This window comes from Manacus candei, unplaced genomic scaffold, assembly GCF_025592945.1.
Source record: "Manacus candei isolate 608988 ecotype Guabito, Panama unplaced genomic scaffold, ASM2559294v1 h1tg000034l, whole genome shotgun sequence".
Taxonomy (NCBI): Eukaryota; Metazoa; Chordata; class Aves; order Passeriformes; family Pipridae; genus Manacus; species Manacus candei.
Genome location: NW_026138082.1, coordinates 14,786,013 through 14,813,615, shown reverse-complemented (window position 1 = coordinate 14,813,615; position 27,603 = coordinate 14,786,013). Strand labels below are relative to the sequence as shown.

At 44.7% G+C, this 27,603-nt stretch overlaps 1 protein-coding gene across 2 annotated transcripts in view; it reads right to left on the bottom strand.

Annotated features, from left to right (window-relative positions):
• The window catches only part of SCML4 (Scm polycomb group protein like 4), a 70,392-nt gene that overhangs the window by 25,878 nt on the left and 16,911 nt on the right, over positions 1–27,603 (bottom strand). The window contains exons 3-6 of one of the 2 annotated variants that reach the window (XM_051792411.1): positions 19,931–20,131; positions 11,167–11,296; positions 8,403–8,603; positions 5,055–5,249 (exon numbers count right to left, since the gene is read on the bottom strand). In XM_051792411.1, the coding sequence (XP_051648371.1) occupies positions 5,055–5,249; positions 8,403–8,603; positions 11,167–11,296; positions 19,931–20,131 (727 nt within the window). Of the gene's footprint in view, positions 1–5,054; positions 5,250–8,402; positions 8,604–11,166; positions 11,297–19,930; positions 20,162–27,603 lie in introns of those variants that run through there. The other variant, XM_051792412.1, reaches the window with a different exon arrangement.

Genomic DNA, 27,603 nt, shown 5'->3' with positions numbered 1-27,603 from the left:
AGGAAGGAAGGAAGGAAGGAAGGAAGGAAGGAAGGAAGGAAGGAAGGAAGGAAGGAAGGGAGGAAGGAAGGGAGGAAGGAAGGAAGCCTTACTTGGCTTGGCTTTACTGCAGGCTCTCTCAGCAATCCAAATGCCACAAAGACCAGATGAACTTTTTATATTATACTTTGTTGTGGCTGGATGGCTCGCTCCCTCTTTAAGAGTGACCTTAATATTTTATTTATTGTTTAAAGGATAATGATCATGGTGAAAGAATATATGAGGCAATAAATGGCCTTTGCAGGTAATTAAATGCTGAGGAGTGCCGAAGCTATTGATAGCCATAAAAGCTATTTATTCTGAGTGTGCTGAGAAGCCAGGAGCACTCTTCCTCATAGCATGCAACAAGACAAGATTAAACAAGCCACGGTACTAGAAAGGGGAAAGACAACATTTTTCTTGCCCTCTCAGGGCTTGAAATTTCTGAGTTGCTGTTTATTTGTTGCTTAGGACTGAAAATATTGATTGTAATAATATGTGGTTTTCTATCATATTATTCTTTTTTCCTGGCTGTTTCAGAAGGGTTTTGCACCTGGTGACAAGAATTATTGCCCTCCTTCGACAAATGCTCAAATAAAAGCACAGCATGGAAGGGTGACTTGCCCACACAGTCAATGGGAAAGTCTTATAAAAATCCAGCTCCCAGGCTAGTGTCTCACCCACTAGTCACTCTCCTTTTGTGCATTGCTATAGCACTTCTCATACCAGCTTTTCAAGTGCTTGTGGATAGGAAGAGCCCACCTTCCTATAGTCAGAGGCGCTAATGTAGCATAGGGTACCTCTACCTGCTGCTGCGCTTCTGCTCCATATAGATCCATATACATCCATATGCTCCATATAGATCCCTACCTCCAGGAAATGCCACAAGAAGAGATGCTGTTCTCCTGTGGACAGTGGTAGGGAACTCCATACGGTGTCTAAGCACACAAATTTGATTTGGCCATGGGGAGAAGATCAAGACTGGGGACACTCCACAGCATTTTCTGCACAGGTCACCCAGATCTTGCCATCATTTTAGCTCAAGCTACACTACTGCTGTCATGGAAAATTCTGGGGTGCAAGTTCAGAGGTGCTTTGAACCCAGGTGCTGTGGGGACAGGTAACATCTCAGGATTTGCTGTAATGCAGACCTGAAGCCAGGATTTCCCAGATGAAGTCCTGGGAGTCATCCCACAGCTGCTGCCCACAAATTGCTCTAGTGAGCCAGAAAGTCCCTTCACATCCAAGAAAGAGATATAGGAATGTCCAGAGATGTGCCAGGACAAGGCAGTGAAGCCACTGACATTGGGAGGGGGCTGGAGAGGAGCCCTCACCCTACACATGGGGCTGCAGGATGCTGGTGTGAGAGGCATTGACAGGGCAGGCAGAGCTGGGGCTCAGGTGCAGGGAGGGTAATGCACTGTCGACAAGGCTCATTGCAGAGGCCAGCACTAGGTACAGCATGGCAAGTGTGTACTTCTTAGACACGTAAAACACGGTTGTAAGTGATGTATGCATATGTCAACAAATCCCACCTGGCCTGTACACAGCCATTAGCATATGGCAGTTTGCTGTGAGCATAGGTGAATAAAGGCTTAGGGGCACGTGCTTTGGGGCAAGGTTAAAAGGTGACTCCTGTATGGTGTAAGTGGATTAATATGACTGGATATGATGCTGGCTTCTCTCATTTCTGACATTGTAAATCACGAGTAAATGCACCAAAGTCAATACATGTATTAGATTCATTGGTGCACAGGGGCTGAAAAGCACGTGATTTTAAAAGAAAGAACATCTTGATTACAAGTTGGAGAACATAAAGAATGAAAAATGTGGCTGTTTTTCATGGCTTCCTGTGGTGTTTTGTTATGGCCCTACTTCCATACAAGTTTTATCCCAACAGGCATCTGACAGACCTGTCTGCAAGCAGAGCTCCTACTGTCCTCCTTATTGCCACTATGGGGAGACCCTGTCTCTGCCCTGTGTAGCAGAGGACCCCTCTGTGCTGATCTTCTTGCAGAGAAATGCTAGCTCCTGTGGAGATGGAAGGGGATTTAGGCAATAAAGCATTAAACATAGACTCAGTGCCTCAAACTGGAGTTACTCCAGTGGTGCCAATGGAGCTGTTGAATACAAACTGACACGATGAACAGGAATGCTGTGTACCTGCCTGGCTCTATCTGAGTACAACACAAAGGGTGGGGGACCATCACTCCAGTTCCTCTACCACACAGACATGGACAAACTGCTCCTGAGCTGGGCACTAGTTGCCCTGGGGAAGAGGCAGCTTTTCCCCTCTCCAAAATTCCCCATTTCAAGTGCTTTATGTGGCAGAGTTAATTTCTCCTTCTATGCCTTCATGTGTGCTCTAGGACTGAGAAATAATCTCAGTCATAATAATATAATAAGAAATAATCAAATAATCTCAGCTGGGTTTTCCAGACAACTAGCTGGCTGCACTGAAACCAGCCCCCATCTTTCCAGCTTGCATCTTGGGGCCCAAAGGCATGCAGTGGATTAAATGGAGAAGCTGCTGAGCTCTCCTCCCACCATCCCCACAGGCCATGGGACAGGCTTCAGTAGAGCTGAAACTGTCCTCAAATCCTGTCTCATCATTTTCCTGTTAGTCTTTGTTGGAAGGAGCATCCCCTCTTGGGGCTGTCAGCTCAAACAGCCACTTGAGCACCCAAATGCTCTGGAAAGAGCACTGTGCTCTGGAAAGAGCACAGCCTCTCTCACTGCAGGACCAGATGGCTCTTCCATAGAATCATAGAGTGCTTTGGGTTGGAAGGGACCTTAAAGATCATCTAGTTCCAACTTCTCACCCCAGACGTGGGCAGGGATGCCACCCACTAGACCAGTTTGCCCAGGGCCCCATCCAACCTGGCCTTGAACACTTTCAGGGATGGAGCATCTACAGCTTCTCTGAGCAACCTGTTTCAGTCCCTCACCACTCTCACAGTAAATTTCTTCCTAATACCCAGTCTAAACCTCCCTGGCCAGCCCAGACTCCCAGACCATGCTGCTTCTGGGAAGCTATTAATTGTCCCCCCCCATAGACCCAGTAGGAGACCCAGGAAACAGAAGCCTTGCCTACACCTACATCTCCTGTCTAGTTTGAGGGAAAAATAATATTTAGCCCCTTCCTCCGTGTCTGGGGAGATCCGATGGGAATGGTGCCAGGGACATCTGCACTGAAATTTTGTGGGGAGGGAGATTCTCAGAGTGTAACAGCAACTGTAAAAACTCCGGTTGTGGAGCTGCCTTCTATCACATGCTGTGCAAAAGTAAATGCAAATGTACATGCAAATTAGAATGCAAACACAAATGCCAGGCCTCCTGGGCTGCATTCGCTCAGTGCTACAGAAATCCCTTGACCTCTCAGAAACATTCAGCTTGCTGCAAATGTCGTAGTCAAGAGAAAAATACTGCTTTTCAGTCTGGGCTCCTGCCTTTCCTCTCCTATGTGAAAGACTGGCAGCTGGATTTCTTTGCACAAAAAGAATATTTCTGCACTGTGTGCACAGCCCTCTCCAGCTTTGGTGTGCAATCTTCACATTTAGGGTCTTCCTGGCAAACAAACCATTCATAATTGTGGACACTAAAACACCTTTCTCTTGGCCAGCATGTATCTGCCATTAAATTGAATGCATGAGAGACACCCACAGTGTTGTTAATAAAAGAAAAGGAAAAATAATTTAAGTCAGGAGGAAGCCTGCAGGTGAAATGAAGGCTCATGCCCATAATTTGCATCTTTCCTTTTTACTAAACTAGTTTTTGCAAAGTCCATAGAGGGCCCCAGGGCAGCCTTCTAGCCACTGATTGCAGATGGAGGCTGCAGGCATACCCCAGTTCCACGGGGGCTGCCTGGGGCCAGCACCCCATCCCAACATGCTGCGGTGTGGGCAAGAAGGAACCTCAGGTCCCATGCATCTGGGAGCCTGGTGTTGCTCTGGGCAGGTAGCTCTCTGGACCACCACCATCCTTGGGTGCATCTGCCCCACACCACAGCCCCTTCATTCTTTGTCCCACATGGTCTAGCACTAAAAGAAGGAACTTGTTGGTGTCCAGAGACTTTTTAAGGAGAAACATTCCTGAAAGTAGCAAAGCAAACCACTTAGCAGTCACAACTCATTTAGGTTTACACTCACGAATGGAGGTGACAGATCAGGATCCAGTCTTAGTGTGCTACTGCTAATAATGTGTACCCTAGGTTTATGCTGGCAACCCTGACCCAAAACTGCAGTGCTGCAGGTGGCTCCCTCCCCTCACCCAGTAAGAGGCCGCTCGAGTGAAGGCAGACCGTCCTGCTTTGCAGGTGATCCTTAAAAAAAGCTGCATGCAAGCTGGGAAGCACACAGGTGCTGGAGCAGTGCCAGGTCAGAGAATACCTGTTATGGCATGCCATGATGACACCAAAGTGTGGATTGGGATCCACACACTCACCCAGCCTCCCACTCCCCCCGTAGGCAATGAACCAAGGCAGCGCATGAACAGAGGGGTATGAGGACCCGGGACAGGCATTGTTGTGCGGAGGGGCTGTAAGCAGAGAGGGCTTGGTAGTCAGTGGGGACACTTTAGTGTCTAATATGGCGGTTGAATGCTATGAAGAAAGGAAAATTTCCCCTCTACCTTCCTGCCTACCTGAAACTTGAAGGAACTTAAATCCGTTTGAGGCTTCTACCTCAGGGTCAGGTATGCTTGAGGATGCCAAAAGTTACAGGAGAAAATTGACAGAAACAAGGACAACGATAGCATACAAGTCTTTTTTCCTTAGGAAAAGAGATAAAAGAAACATAAAAATATAAAATAATTTTAAAATTATCCCTATCCCTGTTGCTCCTCAACACAGTGGTGCTCAGCTGAAAGCCTCCTCCATAGCTACTGGGAAAAATACTGCCAATCAGCCTGCTGCCTCCCTCTGGAAAGGTCCCACAGAGGCCTGCAGTTCTCTATCATATACAGTACAGCCCCCCCCAAAAGACAGTCATTTCTTCAGGTCTGTTAAATCCTGAGCCCGAGCTGATCAAACAGCCTACCTGCCTCCACCCGTCTGTTTTCATACACCTCCGGGCTTTCCATCACAGCGTTGTACTGCTGGAAAGGCTGGTTGCTGAAGAGATTGTCACACAAGAGGCTGCGACACAGCTTCTTCAGGAAGCGCAGGACATATCCAATGCTGTTCACTACCAGTATGCTCTGGAGATGCTGCTTCCCTTCAAAAGAAGCTGAAACTGGAAAGCAAACAGGAGCAATTCAATACCTGGGGATGCATGGCAGGAAGAAGAATGAGAGTAAGGGAAATGATTTTACTCAAGTGTTTGCATGTCTTAAAATATTTTGCATAATTACCTTACCTGAGGCACATAACAAACTGGAGGAGCTTAAGGAGCTGAGTTTGTGTGACCCAAATCACCTTCCCCCTAGAGTGCTGAAAGATGCTGACTGGCATGGCCAGCAGTGCAAGGATTTCTAATATATGCATCCATCTGAAAACTGTATTGTGTGATTGCAGGCAATTATGATACCCTGGTCTAAGGAAGGGGAAAGAAAGTGATCTGCAGTGATCACTAACAGTGATGGGCTATTTGGCTGTCTTCAGCAATACCCAAGGTTTTAAAAGATTATGGGGAGATAATTCATAATTTAATTATGAATGAGTAAAATGTACCAAGGTTGTACTGAAGAAAGAGGGAACAGCTTCATCGTGGATCTGTACTTAGTGAGTTAATTGCATTTATAGGCAAGGGAAGGTTGGTAGTTGTGTTCTATCCAGAATTCAGTAAAATGTGAGGGATCTTTCAATAAACTGGAAATCATTGCATTTGAAAGGTGGGTCAAGAAACAACAGAGTCTGCTGGCAGGACACTACAAGTCGTGGAGAGGGAGCTGCGGTAGTCTGCACTGGCACAAAAAGATTTTGTGGATGCTGTAAGCTAGAAGACATTATCGATGGAAAAGAAGATTGGAAGATTGCACAGAAAGGATTGACTAATTTTGAATTCTGTAATAGCAAAAATTAGTAGAAAAAAATTCTAGAATGTACACAGCCATCCATAACTATTTGAGGAGACTCAGTACAACCTGATGAGAGAAGAAATGATGAAACAAGCTCACCAGATGACCATAAGTCACTGAGGTAACACAGTGATAAAAAAAAGTCAGATACACTTCAAGGAGATGTAGAAAAAAGCATTTCCAGGAGAGAAAAAGGGATTGTTAATGCCACTATATAAAGTCCTGGTGAAACCTGAGATGGACTGATGGGAACCGCTCTGGTCATCCAGGCTCAAAAAGGGTGAATTCACACTTGCAGAAGTGCACAGGCCCACCACAGCAATACTCAGGGGACAGAAATTTCCTCTTTGACACTGCAGCCATCACTATGCTTCTGTGTAGGACTGTGGTAAAACACTTGCACTCCTTTCACTAATCCAGAGATTGTCCTCACCTGAAAGAAACTGTGTATTTCAGCCTAGCAGGATGAGGGCAGCTCTCCACAAATACATCTAAAATTGAACTCAGGGGAGAGAAAAGAGCAATTAAAATTCCTAGGCAAAGCTGTCAGGGGATATGTTTAGCCAGGAACCTGAGAGAGGTGGAGGGGTCACAACAAACCCACCAGAATCAGTTATAGCAGGACACATACAGTGTCAACAGGTCTGTAGAAAGGACTACATGATATGGCTGCCTGGACTCCTCCACCTGGGAGGTTTTTTCCCAATCCTACAGCCTCCCATCACTGCTAACAAGTACAAATCATAACGTTAGACTTATAATTTTGGGGATAACTTCAGAGATTTCCTGTTGGCCTGAGTTGCTGTGAGGGATTGTTCTCCACAGCCAGTTGAACATCTGTGAGTCAAACCATGGGAAGATTGGAAAGCCCGTGATAAAATTTATCTTCACTGCTGCTGGGCTGGGAGTGAGGTGCAATTGCAGAGCCATGCCATGACTAGGAGGCCATTCACCCCTCCTTGATGATTAGAAGAAGCATGAGGCTGGGAGCAATGCTGCCCAGGTGCTTTTAACTCAAGTGAGGCTGAAGTTGAGTCAGTTCAGAGGAACTGCAACCAAGGAGTTTGGCAGGCTTGGTGCATAATGTGACTCTCCTGGTTGTAATGAAAATCATATATGCAGCACAGAACTAGGCAAAAATGAAGATTTGCACTAAATTGCTTCATCTCATGTTTCTGTGAACAAGTCTGGATCATTCTCAGACTATTTCTGATGTCCCATAGGGAAGGCACACCTGTGATGAGAGAGAACTAGAGGAGAGGGAAGAAGCAGGATTTATAAGTTGCACAGAGGGCCAGTGCTTAGGCTCCCACACAAGAAGATCCCAATGGCACAGCTGAGCAGCTGCAGTCCCTGAGAAACTGGATTTGTAGTCCTTGGCTTGACTCATTTGCAGCATCTTATTGGAGAGTTCTGTTCCATATTCCCACCATTGTTTCATTCACACAGCATCCCCATGTGCCAAAACAGTGTTGTGACACAAAACTCTAGCTGTGATTAAAAAAAAAAATTCACATTCAATCTGAGAGCCAGGCCAGGGTATTTAGTGTGAGACACGGGAGACTCATCAGGACACAGCAAGAAGTGCCACCGCAGGAAGATGAGGGACTCCTGGGAAATTCCCCTTGATCTCTGATTCTCTCTGATATACTTGCGTAGTCCTGCTGCACAGGGAATTGCCATGGAACTTTTGCAATTTCTGCAGCTGAGAGCAGGTTTGGCTCATGAACTGCAGGCAGAGGATGCACCAGCGGCTTAACTCCATAAGAATTGTCCTTTAGAGCATCATAGAATCAAAGTCATAGAATGGTTTTATCTGGAAGGGACCTCTAAAAGTCACTTAGTCCAATCCTCCTTCTCTAAGCAAGGAAATCTTCAGCTAGATCAGATTGCTCCAAGGCCTATCCAACCTGGCCTTGAACACTTTCAAGGATGGGGCATCCATTACCTCTCCAGGCAACCTGTTCCAGTGTTTTACCACCCTCATTGCATGAGGCATGCATGTGTACTTGTGGTGATAATGTATGTCATGGAGTGGGCTGGCATTGCTGCTCATTCTTGTGTGGCTGCATGAAATCCTCAGCTCACACCCCAGGCCCCAGAACTGCTCCCAAGAGTGGTAAATGCCGGCTTTTGAAGCGCCTGTTCCTCTCCTGAAACAACACTGCAGTACACTTTACTGATATTCTTTCATCTGATGCCAAGGCAATTCCTGCAGCAGCTCATTTTACAAAGGTGTAAGTGATGTTCAAAGCTGGTTACCAGCCCACTGATGTGAACGGGACAGCCAGGGCAGTCAGGATTGGGGATTAGGTTAAGAATTCAAGCACTTCCCCACTGGCCACAAACCCCTTACAAAGACGCTTTACCTGACACCATCTCGCCTCCATAGCCCTGCCTGATGAGGGAGAAGACCACCTTTTGCTGGAGCGCACAGTCGATGCAGGCTTGCACTGCGTGCTGCAGGGCCACCGACGGCCGCTCTGGCCCAAAGCGCTCTGGCAGCTGCTGCACCTTTTTTCTGTCAAGGTACGGCCCCGGATTCGCTTGTTTGTTGACATAAATGCAGACTGTAGACATAAAATCCCAACAAAGTTATTACAAAACAGTCCTGAGAGCATCCTAGAAAATACTAGAGTTATACATTTCTATTTATTTTCAAAGTTCTTGCATTCACTGGTGAACTGTTGCCATTTGCGATGGCAGAGCCAGACTTCCTCACACTGATCACTCACTGTCAAAGCAAAGCAAGATGAGTTTAGGTCTAGCTCAGTGTCACAGCTTAGGATAAGCTACATGTACCTAAAGAAGCTCCTGTGTATGCCAGGGCTCTTAAGTCTACCTTGTCCGTGCAGCTTGTGACCAGAAAAATGCCCTGGGAGTGCAGGACAGTGACTCACAAGGGAGACTTCACAAGGGGTGAACGCCAGCCCAAGGTGTGTTTTGGAGTTGTTTATTTTGTTTTCTCTATGTATGTTTACACTGGTTCATTGAGAGCCACTCTGAGAAGCACTGCTCTGAGTTTTGGAAAGACTTCGGATCCTTGCTTCTTCTGACACTAATGCAGCTGTAATTTCTGGGGGGTTATGCCGCGCTGAGCTGCACAGTGCCACAGCAGAGACTCTGGTCTTTGGGATCTTCCTGACCCTCCATGTCCAACCCAGCACTCTACAAACTGTGTTGTATCAAGGGAAACTGTACATGGTGTGCAGTGCTCCATCCCCATTAGGAACCACAGCAGAGAGACTGTGCTGCACAGGGGGTCTTGTGAGGGGATCTGCACCAGCCTCTCCACAGCCAAGCCCTGCGTGCCTCCTCTCATAAGCCATTGCCTGCAGAGGCAGTTTTTCTACATGCCATCAGGCCTGCCATCAATAGCCAGAAGATCAGTGTTCTCCTCGCTACCATGAACTTATTTTAAACTTGGCTGAGGCTAGCTGTATCTTGGAGAAAGTGGAGATACCACTGCAGTAACTAAGGGCAACTAAGACACAGCTTTAAGTCAGGCTAAAGTGAGACGTATTATAATAGCTGGCTGAGTGTGCTCAAGCTGTCATCTCTCAAACAATATAACATTACCCTCTGACAGAAATCAGATATGTGACAAAAAAACCCCATCAAGCAGAGTGGAGGACATGATGACAGCTGTGTAAAGTTGGAAATAATTTATGGTTTGCATCGCTGTAATGAAAATCTAGTGCAACTGTCACAGTGCACTCTGCTACCCCATCTAGCAGGGAACAGCAGAAGGGGCTCAAGCAGTATATCCTGGGTAAACAGGAGTATAATAGCAATCATACTTATCATTACATACCACTTTACACCTTCCAAGTGCCAAACAAACAAAGGAATAGTGCACTAAAATACAGCAGCAGCATGCATGAATTGGAGGGGGATGTCAGAGTGCAGCTTTCCCAGTGTACCCCACCTCAACAAATCTGCAGAATGTGACTTTTGCTGTGACCCTGACTGGTTTTGTCAGGGGTCAGCTGCAGCTGTGGGAGAGACTCTGCAGCCTGCAGGCTGTGTGCTGAGTCCCTCACTGGGGAGCAGGGGTCCCTATGGTCCTTTTGGTGCAGATAGGCAGGCAAAAGCCAGCTTGAGCTTCCCTCCATCTCCTGCAAACCCTGCTCTGGTGGGAGGCTGCATTCACCATTGGGAAGGTACTGGGAGAAGAGGTGCCATGGGGGTGAGCAGAAAGAGATGTGGGGCACTGCATCCACAGAGCCTGAAAAGACTCACGGAACCTCTGCCTTTGCCACCAGCCCGTGATCTGGTAGGACTGGTGTGGACTGTGCCTCCCTATCCCCCTTCAGAAGCAGCCCCAGGCACACCTCTCAGGGCAGTGCTGTGAAACACCACTCGGCTGATGTTTGCCAAGTGCTTTGCAGACTTTGTATGTGAAGGGATAAATGAGAATAAAATATATTATTATCGTCATTGTCGCTGTGTTTAGTGTCATTCTGCCACCAGAGCAGATGGAAAACTTCTCCTCTGTGCATCCCAACTAAGAAATAATGGGATTTATGTGTTGTGTTTAGATTCTAATGTTATCTAATCCATTTCTCTGCTGAAATCTCAGGCTAAATCAACTGTCTTGTTGATTTTCTTCTCATTTACATCAGTTTAAAAGCATTGACCTATGTCACTTCTGATAGTATAAACAAAAAAAAGAATAAGGCTGTGTTTTCTGACTACATTCAGAAATGACCACATCTGCTGCTGTGATAAGGCATTGAGTTTTATGTGCTGGTAACCCTGCCTACAGTCAGACCATGGCTCCTCTGTTCTTCTTCTCCCCACAGCTGTAACAGATGCTTCATGTTCATACAGAGATTTAGTCTGGTCATTGCAACATATTAGATGGGGTGAGTATTTGGTATAAAATGGAGCATTAATGAGTTTTCAAGTTCCCATTTCAAGAGGAATGGAACTGACATCTCCACTAAATTTGACACATGGCAGTCAAAATATAGTCTTGCAGGATATCCCTGCTCTTTGTCACTGGTTGCCAGACTAATCTTCAAACACCCCATTTTCATAAGCTCCACCTGTTCTGGGAAGCACATCATCTGGCTGTCAGCCCGTGACTCCTGCTCACCCCTTGATCAAGGAGCACTTGAGGCTGAGTACCTGTGAGAGACTGCGGGGTGTCCGAGCTGGGTATTGTAGCTGCATCCTGAGGGATTGAACTAATATCTGGCTCTGGCGTGCTTCTCGGTGGAGAGATTGCTAAGGGAGTCATCAGGACACGAGACTTCAGCTGCAAAAAATAATGGAAGTATACACAAGATATTCCAGTTTTATTCCATGTATGTCACGCCCCATGAACACTCATTAGCAGTCTGCTATTGCATCACTTTCTCCAGGCCAGGAGCATCGTTCTGCTCTCGCGAGGATACTGGAGCCTGAAGCCTGACTGATTTGCAGCAGACAGCAACGCCTTAAGCTACAGGATGCAAATATTATGCCACCCACCGGGCAGTTATTTACACCTGAGCAAATCGAGTCTAACACTCCAACAAATCAACGTAATGGCATTTTACAACCCATTTCATGTGGGTGTAAATAATGATCTGCAACTCAGAAACATGGGGTATTTAACTACATCATAATTTAGGGCCAAATTCTGCTCTTAGTTGCACAGGTGTAAATCTTGCGTAAATCCAGTGGCACCAAGTGGCTACTCTGGGCTGACACCCATGTAAATAAGCTCAGACAGTGGTCCATAGTGTGTTATTACCAGGCAGTAAATACAAACTGCTGCATTGTTGCACCCAGTGATCTTTGTGACCTGCAGCCCTGCTTGGAGAAGTGAAACACGATGGAAATTTATGATGCAATATCACTATGTCTTTACACTGCTAGTACCTGGCAACATCTCGCCAGTCAAGCAATGATCAGGTCCTCATATTTAAAAGGGCTGATGTGATGGGTGTGACCTGAAGGTACCACTCTTGCCTTTTCTTTTGCTAAGAAGGGAAGCAGGGGGAAAACAGAGAGCCATACATGTTTACATATTTACATATACTACACTGAGCTGAGGTGGTTTTTTTGCTGCTGTTGTTTTTCAGTGGACAAAGTTGAAAATGCTGTAAGTGATAAGAGTAAGAAGGAAAAGGGATTTTTAGTCCTGTTAAATTTGAAGAGCTTCTCTCAGAGCTTATACACAGGCTTGGTATAATGTACAAAGTACATTTGAAGTAGAAATTAAGTCAGACCACTGCCTACAAAACGAACAATTCCTGGTGGAGACTAGAAGCCATTTTGGATGAAGATTCATGTTGTCCCTGATTTTGAGTACAACTGTCTAAAATAATGCTCATTGTTTCAGTATAATGGTAAAAAATCATAAAACTGGGGAAAGGAGAGGGAAGGCTGTTGGACTTACTGACATTCAAGTGAGTTTTTACCACCGCCTACCCAGGGCCAGGCTAAACCCCTTTGTTTTCAAACTGAACAAGGGAGAAAATGTTCAATAAGTGAATCTAAGATACACTACGAATTCAACCTCCTGGTGTATGGCAGTCATAGAGTATGAGGGACCCTGAGCTGACCCTTGGCTAGTGTCAGTTCTCAGCTGCCCTGCCTTGTCCTCTTTCTGTAGGGTTGTCTTGCCTTCAGATTGGGATAAGGAATGACCAGCAACAAAGTGCTGTCAGTTTGTCTTCAATGCAATTAAAAAAGATGGGAGTGGAACAGAGTTTCAAAAATCAAGGTCTCCATCCAGTTTGGGATTTATTGCATGTGAGAAGGTGACAAACAGCATTATTTATTATTTTCTATAGCAACACGTTGATTACTCACTTTTCTGTGGTAAAGTGGGCTGGCAACGTGAAACTTTAGGTAGTCCCTGTGTCAGAAGCCTGACACAGGGGCTGTTTTTCTGACAGGTTTGTTTTTGATCATACACATATATGCATATGTGATAAATGCACATATTCATATGTGCAGTTGTACTCACTATATACATATATAAAAGTATATACGTTTATAGAGAGATGTACATATACACTTGTATAGATAGAATCATAGAATCATTCAAGTTGGAAAAGACCTCTAAGATCATCGAGTCCAACCACTAACCCCACACTGCTAAGACCATCCTGTTAAGATCCAATTAGTGAGAGATGCCTCTGTCCAAATTAAGGTGCAAACTAGACCATATGCTAAAATCAATAGTAAGGATTTTATTTAACAATAAAATGTGAGGTAGAGAGATAAAAAGAAATAGAAAAGAGAAGAGAGAGACAGATTAAGCAGAAGACGGTCACCACCTGTGGATCCTGGGCTTCTTAGTGATGTGGGGTCCTGAGGTTGTTCAAAACTTTTCGCTATTTATGCATTTTTGCAAACAAAGGAATTAATGCTCATTGAACTTAAGAGAGCTCTCTTATTCCATTGATCAAACATAAGTCTGCATGATCAGTCTTTCTCTTCTTTTGAGTCCATGAGTTTCTTGACTTGGGGGGTTGTGATTGGTGGTTGCAATCTGCCCCTGCTGGAATTACCTTTTGCCCAGTTGGAGCTGATTACAGTACAGTTCCTGAGCTGACTTTCCCTGTGGCCCATAAATTCTGCATTCTTTGTGTCCATTATCAGTGATACATCATTCCCCCCCCTCCCCTCCACCCCCACTTCACCCCTCCTCCCCACTTTCTTAACCTCCCCCTAGGTCTAAGATAACCCCAGACAATAGTACCACTTTTATCTTATCTCAAGTTCCCATCAGGGTGGCTTAATTTACTGTTCAAGTTCCAGGTATCAACAGAGGCTTATTCAGGGGGGAGTTTTGCTGATCAGAGATGCCATCTGCCCCATAAGTTGTGCTGATCCTTGTTTGACTGGTGATATGCATACAAGCAGTTGCTTCTTTACACAGCTTACCACTACAGGAATTTTTGTCTGGATGCATTATCTAGGGTGTGCTAACCAAACCTCACCTTCTCCAGGCCTGCAGTTATCACCATCCTGTCACTCAACTCTGTGATTATCTCATGGCAAAGTCCTTCTGTGTCCTTAGCAATGCTTGAGACAGACGACTGTGCTCTTAAAGTCCTTACACACGATTAAACCATGTCCCTAAACACCATACGTCCATGTTTTCTGAACACTTCCAATGACGGTGATTCCACCACTTCCCATGTTCCAATGTTTGATCACCCTTTCAGTGAAGAAGTTTTTCCCAACACCCAACGTAAACCTCCCCTGCCACAGCTTGACACCATTTCCTCTTGTCCTATAGCTTGTTGCCTGGGAAAAGAGACCACCCCCCCAACCTCCTTTCAGGTAATTATATAGAGCTATAAGGTCCCTCCTGAGCCTCCTTTCCTCCAGGCTAAACAATCCAGCTCCCTCAGCCATACCTCATAAGACTTGTGCTCTAGAGCCTTTACCAGCTTTGTTGTCCTTTTCTGGACACAATCCAGCAACTCGTATATGCTCTCACACACACATTTAGCTATATAGATACTATTCTGGAGACAGCACACCCGATGACTTCTGTTTCACTTGCATGTTGGCTCCTTAACATCCTTAATGGTTCAGAGTCCTTTAGTCCCAAACAGAGGTGCACAAGTCCCTTCTCTAGCCCTTGAACCTCATGAGTGTGTGCTGACCCACCAACACCGTACACCGTCTCACCAACACCATCAGCCTGGTGGAGGCAGGACAATGTCCAGTAGACCTCGTTCTCCACCTGGCTCTTGGAGGCCTAGGCAGGCTTATATTCAAGAGCGAATAAACAGAGGGCAAGACTTGTGTAAACTCATAAGCATGGAAGCCCCTTCTTGGCAGTTTCCTGTTTTAGCAAACAGTTTACTGCAAAATTAATTGCAACGGAATGTGCTCTAGAGCCTCTGGGTACAGATAAATGCCATTTTACTAGGGGTAGCAGAGAAGGTGCCTTCATTAAATCAAAATAAAACAATGCCTGATTATTGCAAGGGACAGTACACTAACAAATATAACTTAGCTACATCCTGGCCACTGAAACTGTAAGTAGTCCTTGAATATCATGATGTGTAAATCTCCAAGCATTCCATTTAAAGATGTCTTGTCTTGGACTGATCCTTTGCTATTGAAAAGCCAACCCAACCAACCAGCTGACTGAGTGCTTGGCAGTAGAGAGCACATATGCACTAAAGTGAAAAAAACAGCAAAAAAGGGAGAGAGAGAAAGAGAAAGAGAAAAGGAGACAGAGGAAATCTGTCAGAGCACTCTGGGAAACCCTCTTGGTAAGGCATTTGAATCAGCTTTTGAATATCAAATGTCAAATTTTAATAGGCACAGCATGAAATGTAAAAGCAATGGTTGCTATAAAACAAGATCTACAACCAACCACAGTTACAGTCCATTGTTACGGACTCTCTACCCTGGAAAAGAGACCAGAGAAAGCTGATCAGGGGTTTAGGGTAGGAAATTAGTGTGACTACTTCACCAAGGTCACCATGCTTTACATGCAGAGAGGGTGTGGGCTTTTGTGCCATAGATGCTGCCCACAAGCTTGTTTGAGTATGCAGTGGCTGTGGATGAGGAAGACCCTGTTGAGTCCTGGAGGTTTTGCTACAATCTGCACACAGAGCAGTCAGAATTCATCTAGCTAGTATTTCTGTCATCCCACACCAAAAAAAGTGAGCGGGTGAAGAACATTCCCAGGCAACTTTTTTTTCTTCTGAACAAGTTCTCTGCCAATTTGTGTAATAAAATACATGGGAAAGAAACATGATGAATAATACAAATTTTCCTTGCAGATTTCTTAAACCACTTCGATCACAGGTTCTCATCTTTATGGCTCCCAGTTGTTCTGCACCACTTGTCCCTTGTCCTGAAAAAGCATTTGCTAGAAAAGGCTGGAATTCATCTCACCCCCAATGGGCCGGTGTTCTTCCAGACAGGAGGGCAGAGGCAACTCCTGGCCATGAGAGCTTTTGCTGCTGGAAATGTGCACAGAGATGAGCACAAAGGTGAATGCCTGAGTCAGCCTGGTCCTGTCATGTGGACTTCTGATGGCTGGACAGAAGGTTGCCATTAAACCTGCTCCCTGAAAGCAGAGCTTCTGAGTACATGTCTTGGGGTCCATGGCTAAACCTCACAGAGTCTCTACATTTGCTGGTGAGTGAGGAGACAGCATAAGACAAGCTCAGTTGCTGGGGCAGAGAGGTCAGTGCTACCCTGGCAAAGGCAAAACACAATCCAAGGTCTTTCCCACCTTTTCTTCTTGTGTCACGCAATACCTTTCTTCTGCACAGCAAATAATGCAAGCGAGTCTGCACACATCCTACACACTCCTGCATCCCCTAAGTGTTTTGCAGTGAATGAGGCAGGTAACCTTAACAGGAGCACACAGAACTTTGAAATCCAAGGCTGTATCATAGGACAGGTGAATCAGGGTACTTTTAAAGTTGTCTGTGCAATCTCGTTTCCAGCGTATCCAAATCCTAACTGCTTATTTGTCATCATTAGTAGTGACTTTGAGGGCAGTAGGGAAATCTATGCCCCATAATGGAAATTGGCACTCCACTGTGTGACTTTTGCTGCCCACCTCGCTTGGCAGGAGCTTGCAAGGTTCTGGCAGATCTGAGCTGGGGCTACCTCCTCAGATGGGAGCTTGCTTTGGTTGCATAGAAGGACAAACTGCCCTTGAGCTGCTCATATGGGACCACCACTTTGTTACCCTCTGGGAGGGATGTTGTGGTCTTTGCTGCAGTGTTGTCCCATGCGCATGTCCCTCTGGTGTCCTCTAACACCGTGAATCCCTGCACGATGTTAACAAACCCTTCCCTCGTACAGGCTTTCTAGGCAGCTCTTCAGGGCTTCTCTCACTCATAGCCAGAGAAATAAAACCCATCCATCTACTAACCTCTCCCCTCCCCCCAGCTGCCAGAATAAGCTTTTTCCAAGACATTCAGACAATCAGAAAGAATGTAATATTTGATGGCAAATAGCTCCACATAAGGTACAAAACAATTTTTGGAAAAACAGCTGATGAAATGTTACAGCCAAAGCTGTGAAAAAATAAACAGGATAGCAAGGAAAAGGACTTTTCTTGGTGGTGAAGCATGATGAAGTGTCATTTTAGGAAGACACAGATATTTGCTTTAATATCAATGGCAATGGGTCACCTGTCTATAAAAAGCATGTGATGAAAAATATCTGTTATTCACATCTCAGTCAAAATAAATTTAAATCTAGGCTGTAAATTCCTAGTTTGCTAAATATTCAGAAGTATTTTCCCATCTGTTCTGTAATAATTCAGCTATCTGGTTCCTATAAAGAATTTGGTCATCTGCCATTTGGGCAGAGAATAATTTTTTAAAATGCATTTAAGTCTCATGGTATCTGAAAGTCATACAATTATCAAGTTAATTAAATCAAGCTAGAGTTCCCCATCAAAATAATGTAATCTTTGACTCACGTTGGGGAAGTGTTTTTGACAGAGAGGGGTTCACTTCAGCTGGTCACACAGCATACAAAGGAGCCTCACAGAAAACATCACTTCGGTGTATGAATCCTATAACACAAATAAATAGCACCAGGCCAGATGCCACGGATATTGCAGCTCGTGGGTGCCAGCTCCTTCAACCTAAGCCATCGGGTTATAGGAGGATGTCTCTTTACTTGCCATCACTCACCAAGAAATAGCATCATCCCAGATTCCCTGCTGAAGGAGGAATGCTGTTGCCTCCTTTCTAAGTGCCTGGGGACAGAGAGGAGGAGTGTGTGGTACCCAGCTGGGGGAAAAGCTTCCTTTCGGAAGAAGAGGGGGACACAGCAATCAAGTGCTTGGCAATGTAGGTCCAAAGCACAGCATTACAACAGCATTTCAGGGAATGTGTCTCCCACTTCTCCTGTTTACAGATATGTGGTGGTTGGTGAAAGACTTTTTCACAGGTGGATGGGTACACTTGGGGTAGAACAGAACATACTGCCCAGCGTTGTTTTTGTCGAATTACAGATCAAATGTAAATGCAGGAGTAAGAAATGGGGGTCACCAGGACAAGCAGGGGCAGAAGGGATCGTGTTTGATGAAACTCTGCATACAAAGTTTCATTGTGGTATTTGGCAAATCACTTAATCACCTCGAAGACTCAATTTCACCAGATCTCCAAAATATTATTATTCCAGACTTGGATGATTCTGACCTAAAGAGCCTACAAGTCATGCAGCTTTGCTGATAATAATTAAATTACTTGAAACGTAATTCAGCAATTCAGATGTTTCTGTCCTGGAGTTCTGTCCTAATACAGAAGTGAAAAATAGTAAGTATTTCCATATTTCACATTTTACAAAACACTAGGGAATTTGCCCCAGTCTTCCTCTGGACACACAGCTCTATTTTGGGCTACTATAAAATTCCATGGTAATCCCAAAAGGGGCACCTGACTGCTGTCAGGTTGGCTTTGCTTGGTTGCTGCTGTTACATCATTCACATTATCAAAGTGAAAGCTTTTCAAATATGAAACTGCAGCTGGAACTGTTTCTTAGTCATGCAAAGTCTGTTCTCAGCAAACACAACACTGAAACTTCAAAACGTGTCCCCATATCAGACATGGATAAAGTCAGGAAAGCATGGAAAAACATGGGAGAAGGCAGAAGATGAGGGTAAAACACTAAAGACTGAGGCACTGATGGTTGTTGGGTAGGTGTTGCACAGCAGGATGCCAAGGATTAGGGGATTCTGGAAACAGGATGCAGAGCAGTGGTTAAGAGGGCAGGTCTTGAAAGAAGAGAAGAGGCTGGATGGAGGTTAGAGGATAGGAGGAAGAAGTTCTGGCAGGAGATGAAAAGGGAAAGACAAGGATGAGGGTAGCTTGCTCTAGATAAAGCCCAAACCCAAGGAATTCAGCCAGCAGTACCATGCATGGGACCTTGTTGCCCTCCATGACAGGAGAGACCCAGGGAAGGGCAAAGCAACATCCGAGGCCAAGACCTTCTCTAGGAAAGGCTAGGTCAGCCTTGTGCATGCCATGATTGTTCTATTTGCTTTTCTGTCTTGACATCAGGAACTTAAGCAGCTATTATTTTCTGACAGTCAGCAAATTGCCCTCCTTGTGTAACAGTCTGCATGTCTGTATCTGTGCCCAATAAAAACAAGGAACAGGGAGGGTAAACATGTACGGGCCCCCCAGTTGGCTGCGGACAGAGATGGAGAGATTAACAGAGCAATCTGCTGACCACAAGACCCCTCACTAACATAGCTAAGTTTCACTCTCTAGGATAAATTCTCCCCTCAGCATCACAGTCCCATTTTTGCCTGCTCTGAGGCATAACTGTGGTGCTGCTCCCACTGGTGCTGAGCCCACTTGCAGGTGAGACTCAGCTAACTGGCAGCATTGGAAGGGCTTAAGGTGCTCAGGGTTTCTGTCTTTCTTTAGCTCTACCTGCACACTGAGGTTGCGTTGAGAGCTGGGCATGATTATCCCATAGAGTGAAAAAACAAATAATCACTGAAATCTCGTTATTTTCTAAAATGTCCCTTTCTTACTTTTTGCTTTGGAAAGTAGCTTTTTTTTCCTCATTTCATTTCCACTCTCCTGTATTTGTTTCCTTTTCCATTCATTTTGTTCAATTTCTAATCACTGTTAGTGAGAGAGAAGATGAAAGTGACAAATGAGAGAGAAACCCTTCTCTGAAGGTGTGCAGCCATCTCACACAACACTGTGGGAGACGACTTATTTTCACACAACCCAAATTAAGATAACTTTAAACTTTAGAAAAATAGATTCCCTCTATTTTTTGCCAGCTCAGGTAGATGAGAAACCATCTTTTCTTCTTTTATGTTGCACTGCTCTGCCCCATGCTTGCACACCTTTGCCTCCATTCCTGCATTTCAACTGAAATTCCAGCAGAAAATATATTGAAAACCAGCAGGAGGCGGTGAAAATCACGTATCTACCTTGTGTCCAGGTTTTCTCCCTCTCTTCTTTGGGATCTTCACAATGGGCAAAGCCCCAGCCGGTGCCGGGAAGAGGTTGTGAACAGCCACTTTGATGGGCGCTGATTGGAGCGGGGGCCGTCCTCTCTTCCTCCCCACCATTCTGGGGGACTGCATCTCCTCAACGGCCAGGCCGGAGTCCAGGCATGGCAGGTGGCTCATCTGCCCCAGGGAGAGAAAAAAAAGGGAAAAAAAAAAAGTGCTTTTAGTTTAGTTTTCATTTTAGGTTTTTCATCCAAAGGCAGTTTTCTCAATGCTGCTATTTTCCCTGTTACCATTTATCAAAAAGGAGCAAGAAATACACCACAGATGTGTGTTCCTGAGTGAGATTCACCTGACCACAGCTGGCTCAGCTTCTCCAAAGCTAAACAAACCCCTTATGATTCCTGTTTTCTCTCTGTTGACTATGAGTACAGTAGAGGGAGCTGGCTCAGATGCTGAGGTGCCTATTGCAGATGTCCAACAGGTAAACTCCACAATAAGCACCTTGATCTGCATCCTGCAGATAAGCATGATGAAGGCATGAGCTTGCAGCCATCAGTCACTGCCTGCTTTCAGAGGGGGTTTGGAGTAGATGACCCACTGAGGTCCCTGCCAACCTGATGTTTTTCCCCAAATTCTGTGGTTCTGCAAATCCTGCCTCACCTCAGAAGTACTACCAATGCCAAAATGGACTTCCCTCATCTTTATACACAGCACTCTTGAGAGGAAAGGCTGTACTGGACCATGAGGTCGCTGGCACAAGGTAGCCATGTTAGAGGAGAATTGCCAAACATTTACTCTTTGCACTTTTATAACATCTCTTATCATGCTGTTATTAGTGGGCTTTTGGATGTGCTCCATTAAAGCAGTTACTTCACCACCACTCCATGCAGCTGCTGGAGTTGAGCAAGAGTAACAGAGTGGAATCTGGTTAATTTTCCTCTGTCCAGATTTTAATAAAGAAAAAAAATATACAACCATACACAGAGTACCAAGGGAATATATGACATTCCTCAGAGCTTCTAGTAAGGGTCATATACTAACAAAGGTCAACAAAAAAACCCCAGCTGCTAAAATACGTTTTCAAATGTTGATTTGTCCAGGCATTTGATTTCCTGCTCGTGGGCAGAATACTAGTCCCAGTCCTGCCTGTATACCTCACTGGACATAAGGGTCTGAGCAATTCTCATGCTTTTATCATAAGCCTTGTGATGGTAAATATTTTCAATTTCATGCTCCCTCAGGCTAGTAATAATGGAAGACTCCCTGCCCTCCACTTTTACAAAGCAGGCTCATAGCCCTCTCAGCTACAGAGAAAAACCTAAAGATGTGGTCCAGGAGCATCTTCTAAGCTCAAAAAAATGCACAAAGGAAGTAAAGGTTTGTTTATTACTACATAAAACTACAATTTTTTAGAAAATCTAAAAAAAATCAAATATACAAATTTTTCACTGCACTTCAAATTTCACAATTTCAGAATCCAGTGTGATTGGACTGATTGGAGCTGACATTTCTGGGAATGAAATTGGGTTTGCTTACCCACATAGTGGGAAGGGTACCACTAGATAAGGGACCCTAGTGACAAATATCTGTAGCTGGGAGCTTCTTTATTTCAAAGGCAAATATGTTTTGCCTAGTCAAAACTTTGTAAGTGTGACTGACTAAAAAGCAACTCACTTTGCTGGTCTTATCGTCTCAGTAGTTCATACAATTTACTGTAGGATAAAAAAATAGAGGGCTCCCAGACATACCCTCCAGTAAACGCATTTATTTGCAATATATTAAAAATTGTGTGTTTTTAATAACACTAGAGGTATCTGCTCTGTTCAGACAGATCCATTCCATATGGTGGGACTTACAGATTGGACTATAAAATTTCCAGTCTTCAACATCACCTGCCTGAAACTCTCATGCAAATACTGAATGTCAAACATCAGATCAGAGCAAACCTGCAGTGCCTGATTTACCATATTGTCCAGTGTTGCTGTGGTTGCACTCACTCTCCAGTCATGCTCAGCCAGCTCAGGAACCCCCTGAAAGCCTGCTGTGGGGCTCTGATCTTTACCAAATAAAAGCCTTGTGTGACTTCAGGGAGTATCCTTTCAGGGTTAAAAGCATCAGGCTTGACACAGCAGGAGTCAAATGGAAAGGCTCTGTCTATCCTGAACATCCTTCTGTCTTTAGCAGTGTGCATTTTCCTCCCTGTAATGCTTCTGAGGGACACCCTCGGTGTCTCTTCCATCTCCCAAAACAAAACATTCCCAGGAAGTTACATTACAGGCTATCTGCAAGGCGGGAGTTCGTCAGGGAAAGGAAATGCAACAATTATGCTGGATTTGGCACCAAAACCCACTGTGAAAGCCCAGTGCTTCAGGTTCTGCTTTTCAGTCTGCTTTAAACAAAGCCTGGCAAGATAAATCTTTTGTGGAGGAACTTGGCAGAGGCTGCAGAAGACAAGTCCAGCCCATGTTTGCTTCCTGCTTGGGGAAGGGAGTGCTTCCTGGAGAGTGGGCTGTTGGTGGCCATGAGGCTGTGAGACGAGGCCATGGACCTGCACTGAAGACCACACTGCATTGCCAGTATCGGATTCTCCTTTGGTGGTAAAGGTAGATGGTGTCACCTCAGAAACTCTTGAGAGTTACCAGCTCCCAAAACAAAAGAGCTACTGACCTAGAGCACTTCTTTGACTGAAATGTTGCTTTCTTTTGCAGTGGTGGAGTATTAAATATGTGATGGTCAGGAAATACACTAAATGTTAGCGATCACAGTTTTTTTGTCCTGCTCTTGACACTTATGACACAGTGCTTTGACACAAGACCCAGCTGAACTGAACATGGAAAGATCTCAGTGTAACATACTGGAATTGATACAGCAAAGACTTTAAGACAACTTCAATACATAAGCTGTTGTTATTACCCTTAATTACAAGTCCAGCTGTGACCTGATTCTCCTTTCTTGTTCCTAAGGGAAATGCAAGCACCTTTGGTGGCATTTACTGTCATGCTGTTGTAGATCCTGGAAGGCAAGGGGGTTTCCCAGCAGCAGGGGAGCACAGCAGACACTCAAGAACTGCCTCTGCCTGACAGTGGGCGATGACAGCACAACCTCTCATGACAGCCAGGAGGAAGCTCCTGGGCAGGCTGGAAAAACACACAGTCAGACTGCAGGATGGCCAGACAGGCCAGAGGGACACAAGGGCTTGCCTAACTGTCCCACAACAAAGTCAGTGTGTAACCTTGGAATGACTTTCCTAGGGCAGCTCTGACTGCTGCCACAGCCTGGGCTTGACCCACAGCTCAGTGCTGGAAAGCTTGATGGCTTCAAGGCAAGTTATGAGAGTTTGATGCAATTTATGGGCAAATTTAAGCAAGCAAATTACAGGCTACTAAAAAAGGCACCGCCTCAGTTCAGGAAATCACTGTAATACAAATAGCCCAGGAGAGCATTCTGGGAGGGTATACATTTGCCCTGTCCTTGTACTTTTCCAAAGTCACTAGCTTTGGATTGTCAAGGATGGTGCAGCTTCATTCTGACCTGGGTCTGTCACTTTTGTATTCTTAGTTTAAAAATAACAGTAGGAAATCGCTTTGCATTTATGGCTTCTCATTACTTAGCGCAGAGCTAGGCACAGGGTAACCTCTCTTTACTTGTCTCCCAAACACTGTCATCTGGAAATATAATTTCCAACCCTGCCCTCCACATTGCCCCACCAAATCCCAGACAGGAGGCAGCAGGAAAACACCTCTCCTCACCTCAACACCTGTGCAAGCACTGCAGGAAGGATGAAGTCTCATCCCTTCTGTCAGCAGAGATTTTCCTGGGACTTCAGAGAATCCTGAGGAGCACCCTGTGCACAGTGGTCTGTCCCAGCTGGATGCCAGGTGCGGAGAGAAAACATGCCCTAAGCCAACACTGGTGACCTGCAGGATGTTTCCAACAGCCCATGCTTTGCACCATCCATGGTTTGCACCATGTGTTGGTGTATATGCTGTATGATTAGGAGCACAGCTACTGGCAACTACAGCTGAGAGCTACAGCTGAGAGCTACAGTGCACTTCCTCACAAGCTGAGTGGTTTTGATGGATTGCAAAGATCTGTTCTTAATAAAAATAAATGCCTGCAATAAATGCAGCTTTTAACCTGCATTCCAGTAACTGCAAGGGCTGAAGGTAAAAATACCACATTAAATTTTATATCAGTAGTTCCAGAGGATGATCATTTAAACTTGATTTATACCAGGTCTCATGCAAACCTGAGCCTAGACTGGCACTGGGATGACACACAGGGAAGGAACAAGCTATTTTCATGCTGTAAGCCAAAGGAAGGTGCCGGAGTTCAGTCAGGTAGAAAACGTGCCTATTTCACAGCAGCTGAAGGAGGATGCCCTTCCCTCTCATTACAGCCATTGCCCCCAGCTATCTCAGGACTCTGACCCAGAAGTCCCTGCCAGCATTTGAAGCCTCATCTCCAATTCTTGACTCCTGAAGAGATCTACATGCCCAACAGCTGAATGTGTGAAAAATTATAAACTTCTTGTGATCTTGTGTGTCTTTTCTTCAGCTGTTGTTCAGGAAAGCACACTCATGGGGAAATATCACATTATTGAATGAGAAGGAGAGGATACTTTCCAGACAGTAACTCTTTCTCTGTGCACAGCAGGGCAGCCCTTTGACTGTGACCGCTCAGAGATGACGGTCGTCAGATTAGGTGAGCAAAATGAGAAACACTGTCAGGTCTGAAAGCCAAGCTTTATGCCTGTATACTGGTGTTGGGTTTCTTTATGCCTCTATACTTCTATCTTTATACCTCTATACATTTATTATTCAGGGACATGAGGCATTACATATCTCTCCATAATGAATACCAAAGCAGCACTGCATAGTGAATGAAAGATAAGTGTTTAGTGAAGCAGATAGTAGGAATTTTTGCTAATAAAAGCATTGAACCAATATTCTCTGCATGTCTGAATGTGATTGCCTAATGACCTTGCATGGTGAACACCCATCTCACCATTGCTCAAAGAAAGGTCAGAATAATTTTCATCTATGACATGAAGTTCTTCTACAGCGATTTGCAAAGCTCTTTTCTTGCCTGTTGCTCTGGGGATTGAAATGAGAAGCTGCCTCTCCGAAGGACTCTCTTACGCATTTTGACCTTAGGAAGGGTATTTCTATGTAAATCTTTGAGATTTTCCAGCCAACGGGATAAAAGTAGAAAGGCCTATTTTCCCAAACCAATTATTAAAGAAAAAAACAACACAAATATCTGTGCTAGCCATGGAAACCAAAAAGGGGATCTAGTCCACTTAATTTTAAACCCCAGTTCATCCATCACCTCAGTATAGGTGCCTCTGGTCATTTTAACTGTGATCTCTCTTATATCCTGTGTCATCTGCCAAAATAATCTTAGATGCTTCAGATCATCTAAGGTGGTACTAGATGACTATTTTAGACAACCAGACTTAGCTATAGGGAGTAAATCAGTAACAGATGAAGACACCTAAATGCCTACGTTCAAACTCTTATACAGAGGTGTCTGTGTGTGTGCTGGATGTCTGACCTCCCACAGTGTCAGTGGAGATACAGCCCGCATGGCTGGAGGTGTGGAGTCAGATATAAATGTAGTTTGTAGTGGCTTCAGTGGCTCTAGGGTGCACTGATCGGGTCCAATTTGTCACTTTCTTGCAGACACCTGTATTTAGGTGTCTTAAACTAGAACTAATTTTATTTCTAAAAGTTGTGTTTGACTTGTCTATTTTATACCCAACATTAGGATGAAGCTCATCATGTCCTGTGTACATGCTTCTTCTGTTTATAAAATGAATCCAGAAAAAAAACTATTTTCTAGATGCTCTATAGCATCTGTAATGCTCATGTGAATCCCACCCTTGGTCGCTCATGCCTGCATGACAGTGGCCAATTCTATCTTATTCTGTGTTCGATGTTTCTGGTTAATAGTACATTGCATTGCAGAAGAAAGAATTGTCTTTTTGTAAGTGACAACTCAAGTTTCACAGGTAAGAAATATGAGATTCCTGGGTTTGTCTCAGCCTCCTCCTTGTCAGGCTCCAAGTTAGGAACTTACTACCCTTTCAATGTCTCACTTCTCCCATAATGCCCCACAACACCTCCTCCGGGGTCTGGAAGACAACCAAACATGCAAAGCAACTTGCCTTTGAAAAGACCAGTTCCTTGCAACAAGGTCCAGGCTCGTCACACTCCCATCACCCCAACCACTGCCACATGTTCTTTCTCAAGAAAAAGTGGGCAAAATATTTCAGTACATTCCTATTTCAATACATTCAGTATTTTGGATAAATTTATATGTTTCCCCTCATAGTTCCTAGAGTAGTTTATTTTTGCCAGATATCTTATCTTTTAACCATTCTTACAGGCAGTTTAGAAAATGCTGGAGAAAATACAAACACCTTTCTTCTGCTAGAAGCCACTCCCAAGAAGATTGATCCTTAGGTATTCAAAAAAAGTATTTGTGAGTTTTCTGTACACAGACTAGTGCTACAGGGAACCCTGTACAAGTACAATAGGGGTGAATGTGGGTTTTTTGTTGGGCTGTAAAAACATGGGTTTCTAATTAGCTGTAATCTCTCGTTAGATGTGGTAGCCCTATATCTCCCTCCAGAAAAAAATTTAACTCTTCTTGATAGAACTGAAAGTAGTAGCAGCATCCAAAACAATGTATACTGACATCCATCACTGCATAGACTTCACGTCTATGGAGCCATCTTGTCAGCCAGTGACACTGTGGGAGATGGCAGCACCAGAGAGGGCTGGATGGGCAAGTTTTTCTTCAGTGACATAATTTTGTGCCTGAGATATGCGTGGCAAAGAGTTGGTTCATTTTTTTAGTCTACTTTCCTGCAGAGTAGGAGTTCATATATTCACAAACTCATGATCTCCTTCCCTCCTCATTTTTGGACTTGTTGACTTGTTTCAAACAGATCTAATGGGGCATAAAGACAAAAGAGGTGCAAAAGTTTGCAGGTGTAGTGGAAATGTGTAAAGACAGAGCTGTGAGATGCCAGTTGTGCTCTTACGAGACAATGAAAGCAGAATACACAATATAAAAGCTTCCATACCGAGAAAAATTCTTATGAGAACTGACACCCTCTCAGACACCAGAATCAGGCAATTACAGGGCACCAATTAATAGAAAACCAATCATCCTTCTCTCCTCTGCTCAGGAAACTACCTGAGGCTGTTCTTTCAATTGCTGTGCTTCACTGTGCGCCCTGCCTCATGGGAACTGAAGGAGGTGCAGCAGCCAGTCTGGGCATGGGTGTCACACTGCTGCTTAGCTATTTACACCTCAGAAAATGGCACATTTCCTGTTGCAGATGGTTTCAGCCCTTTCTACCCTTTCTGTCTCCAGCTCCAACATTCACTGAATGTAACAGTACAATGGCAATTGCGCAGCGCTTTATTATTTGCCATAGGATCCAAATCAAACTGACTTCAAGCAAGAAAACATCTTTTTACTCTGGCAAACCTCTCTCAGTGCAGCAAAACACAGCAACGTCTCTGCCACAGGTGCTTTGCTGGCTGCCCCAGGCTTGCAAGTGGCAGAAAGGGTCCTGCAGCAGGCTTGCTCTTCCACTGCTGAGAGCAGGTCCTACCAAGTATGACTGGTATTTT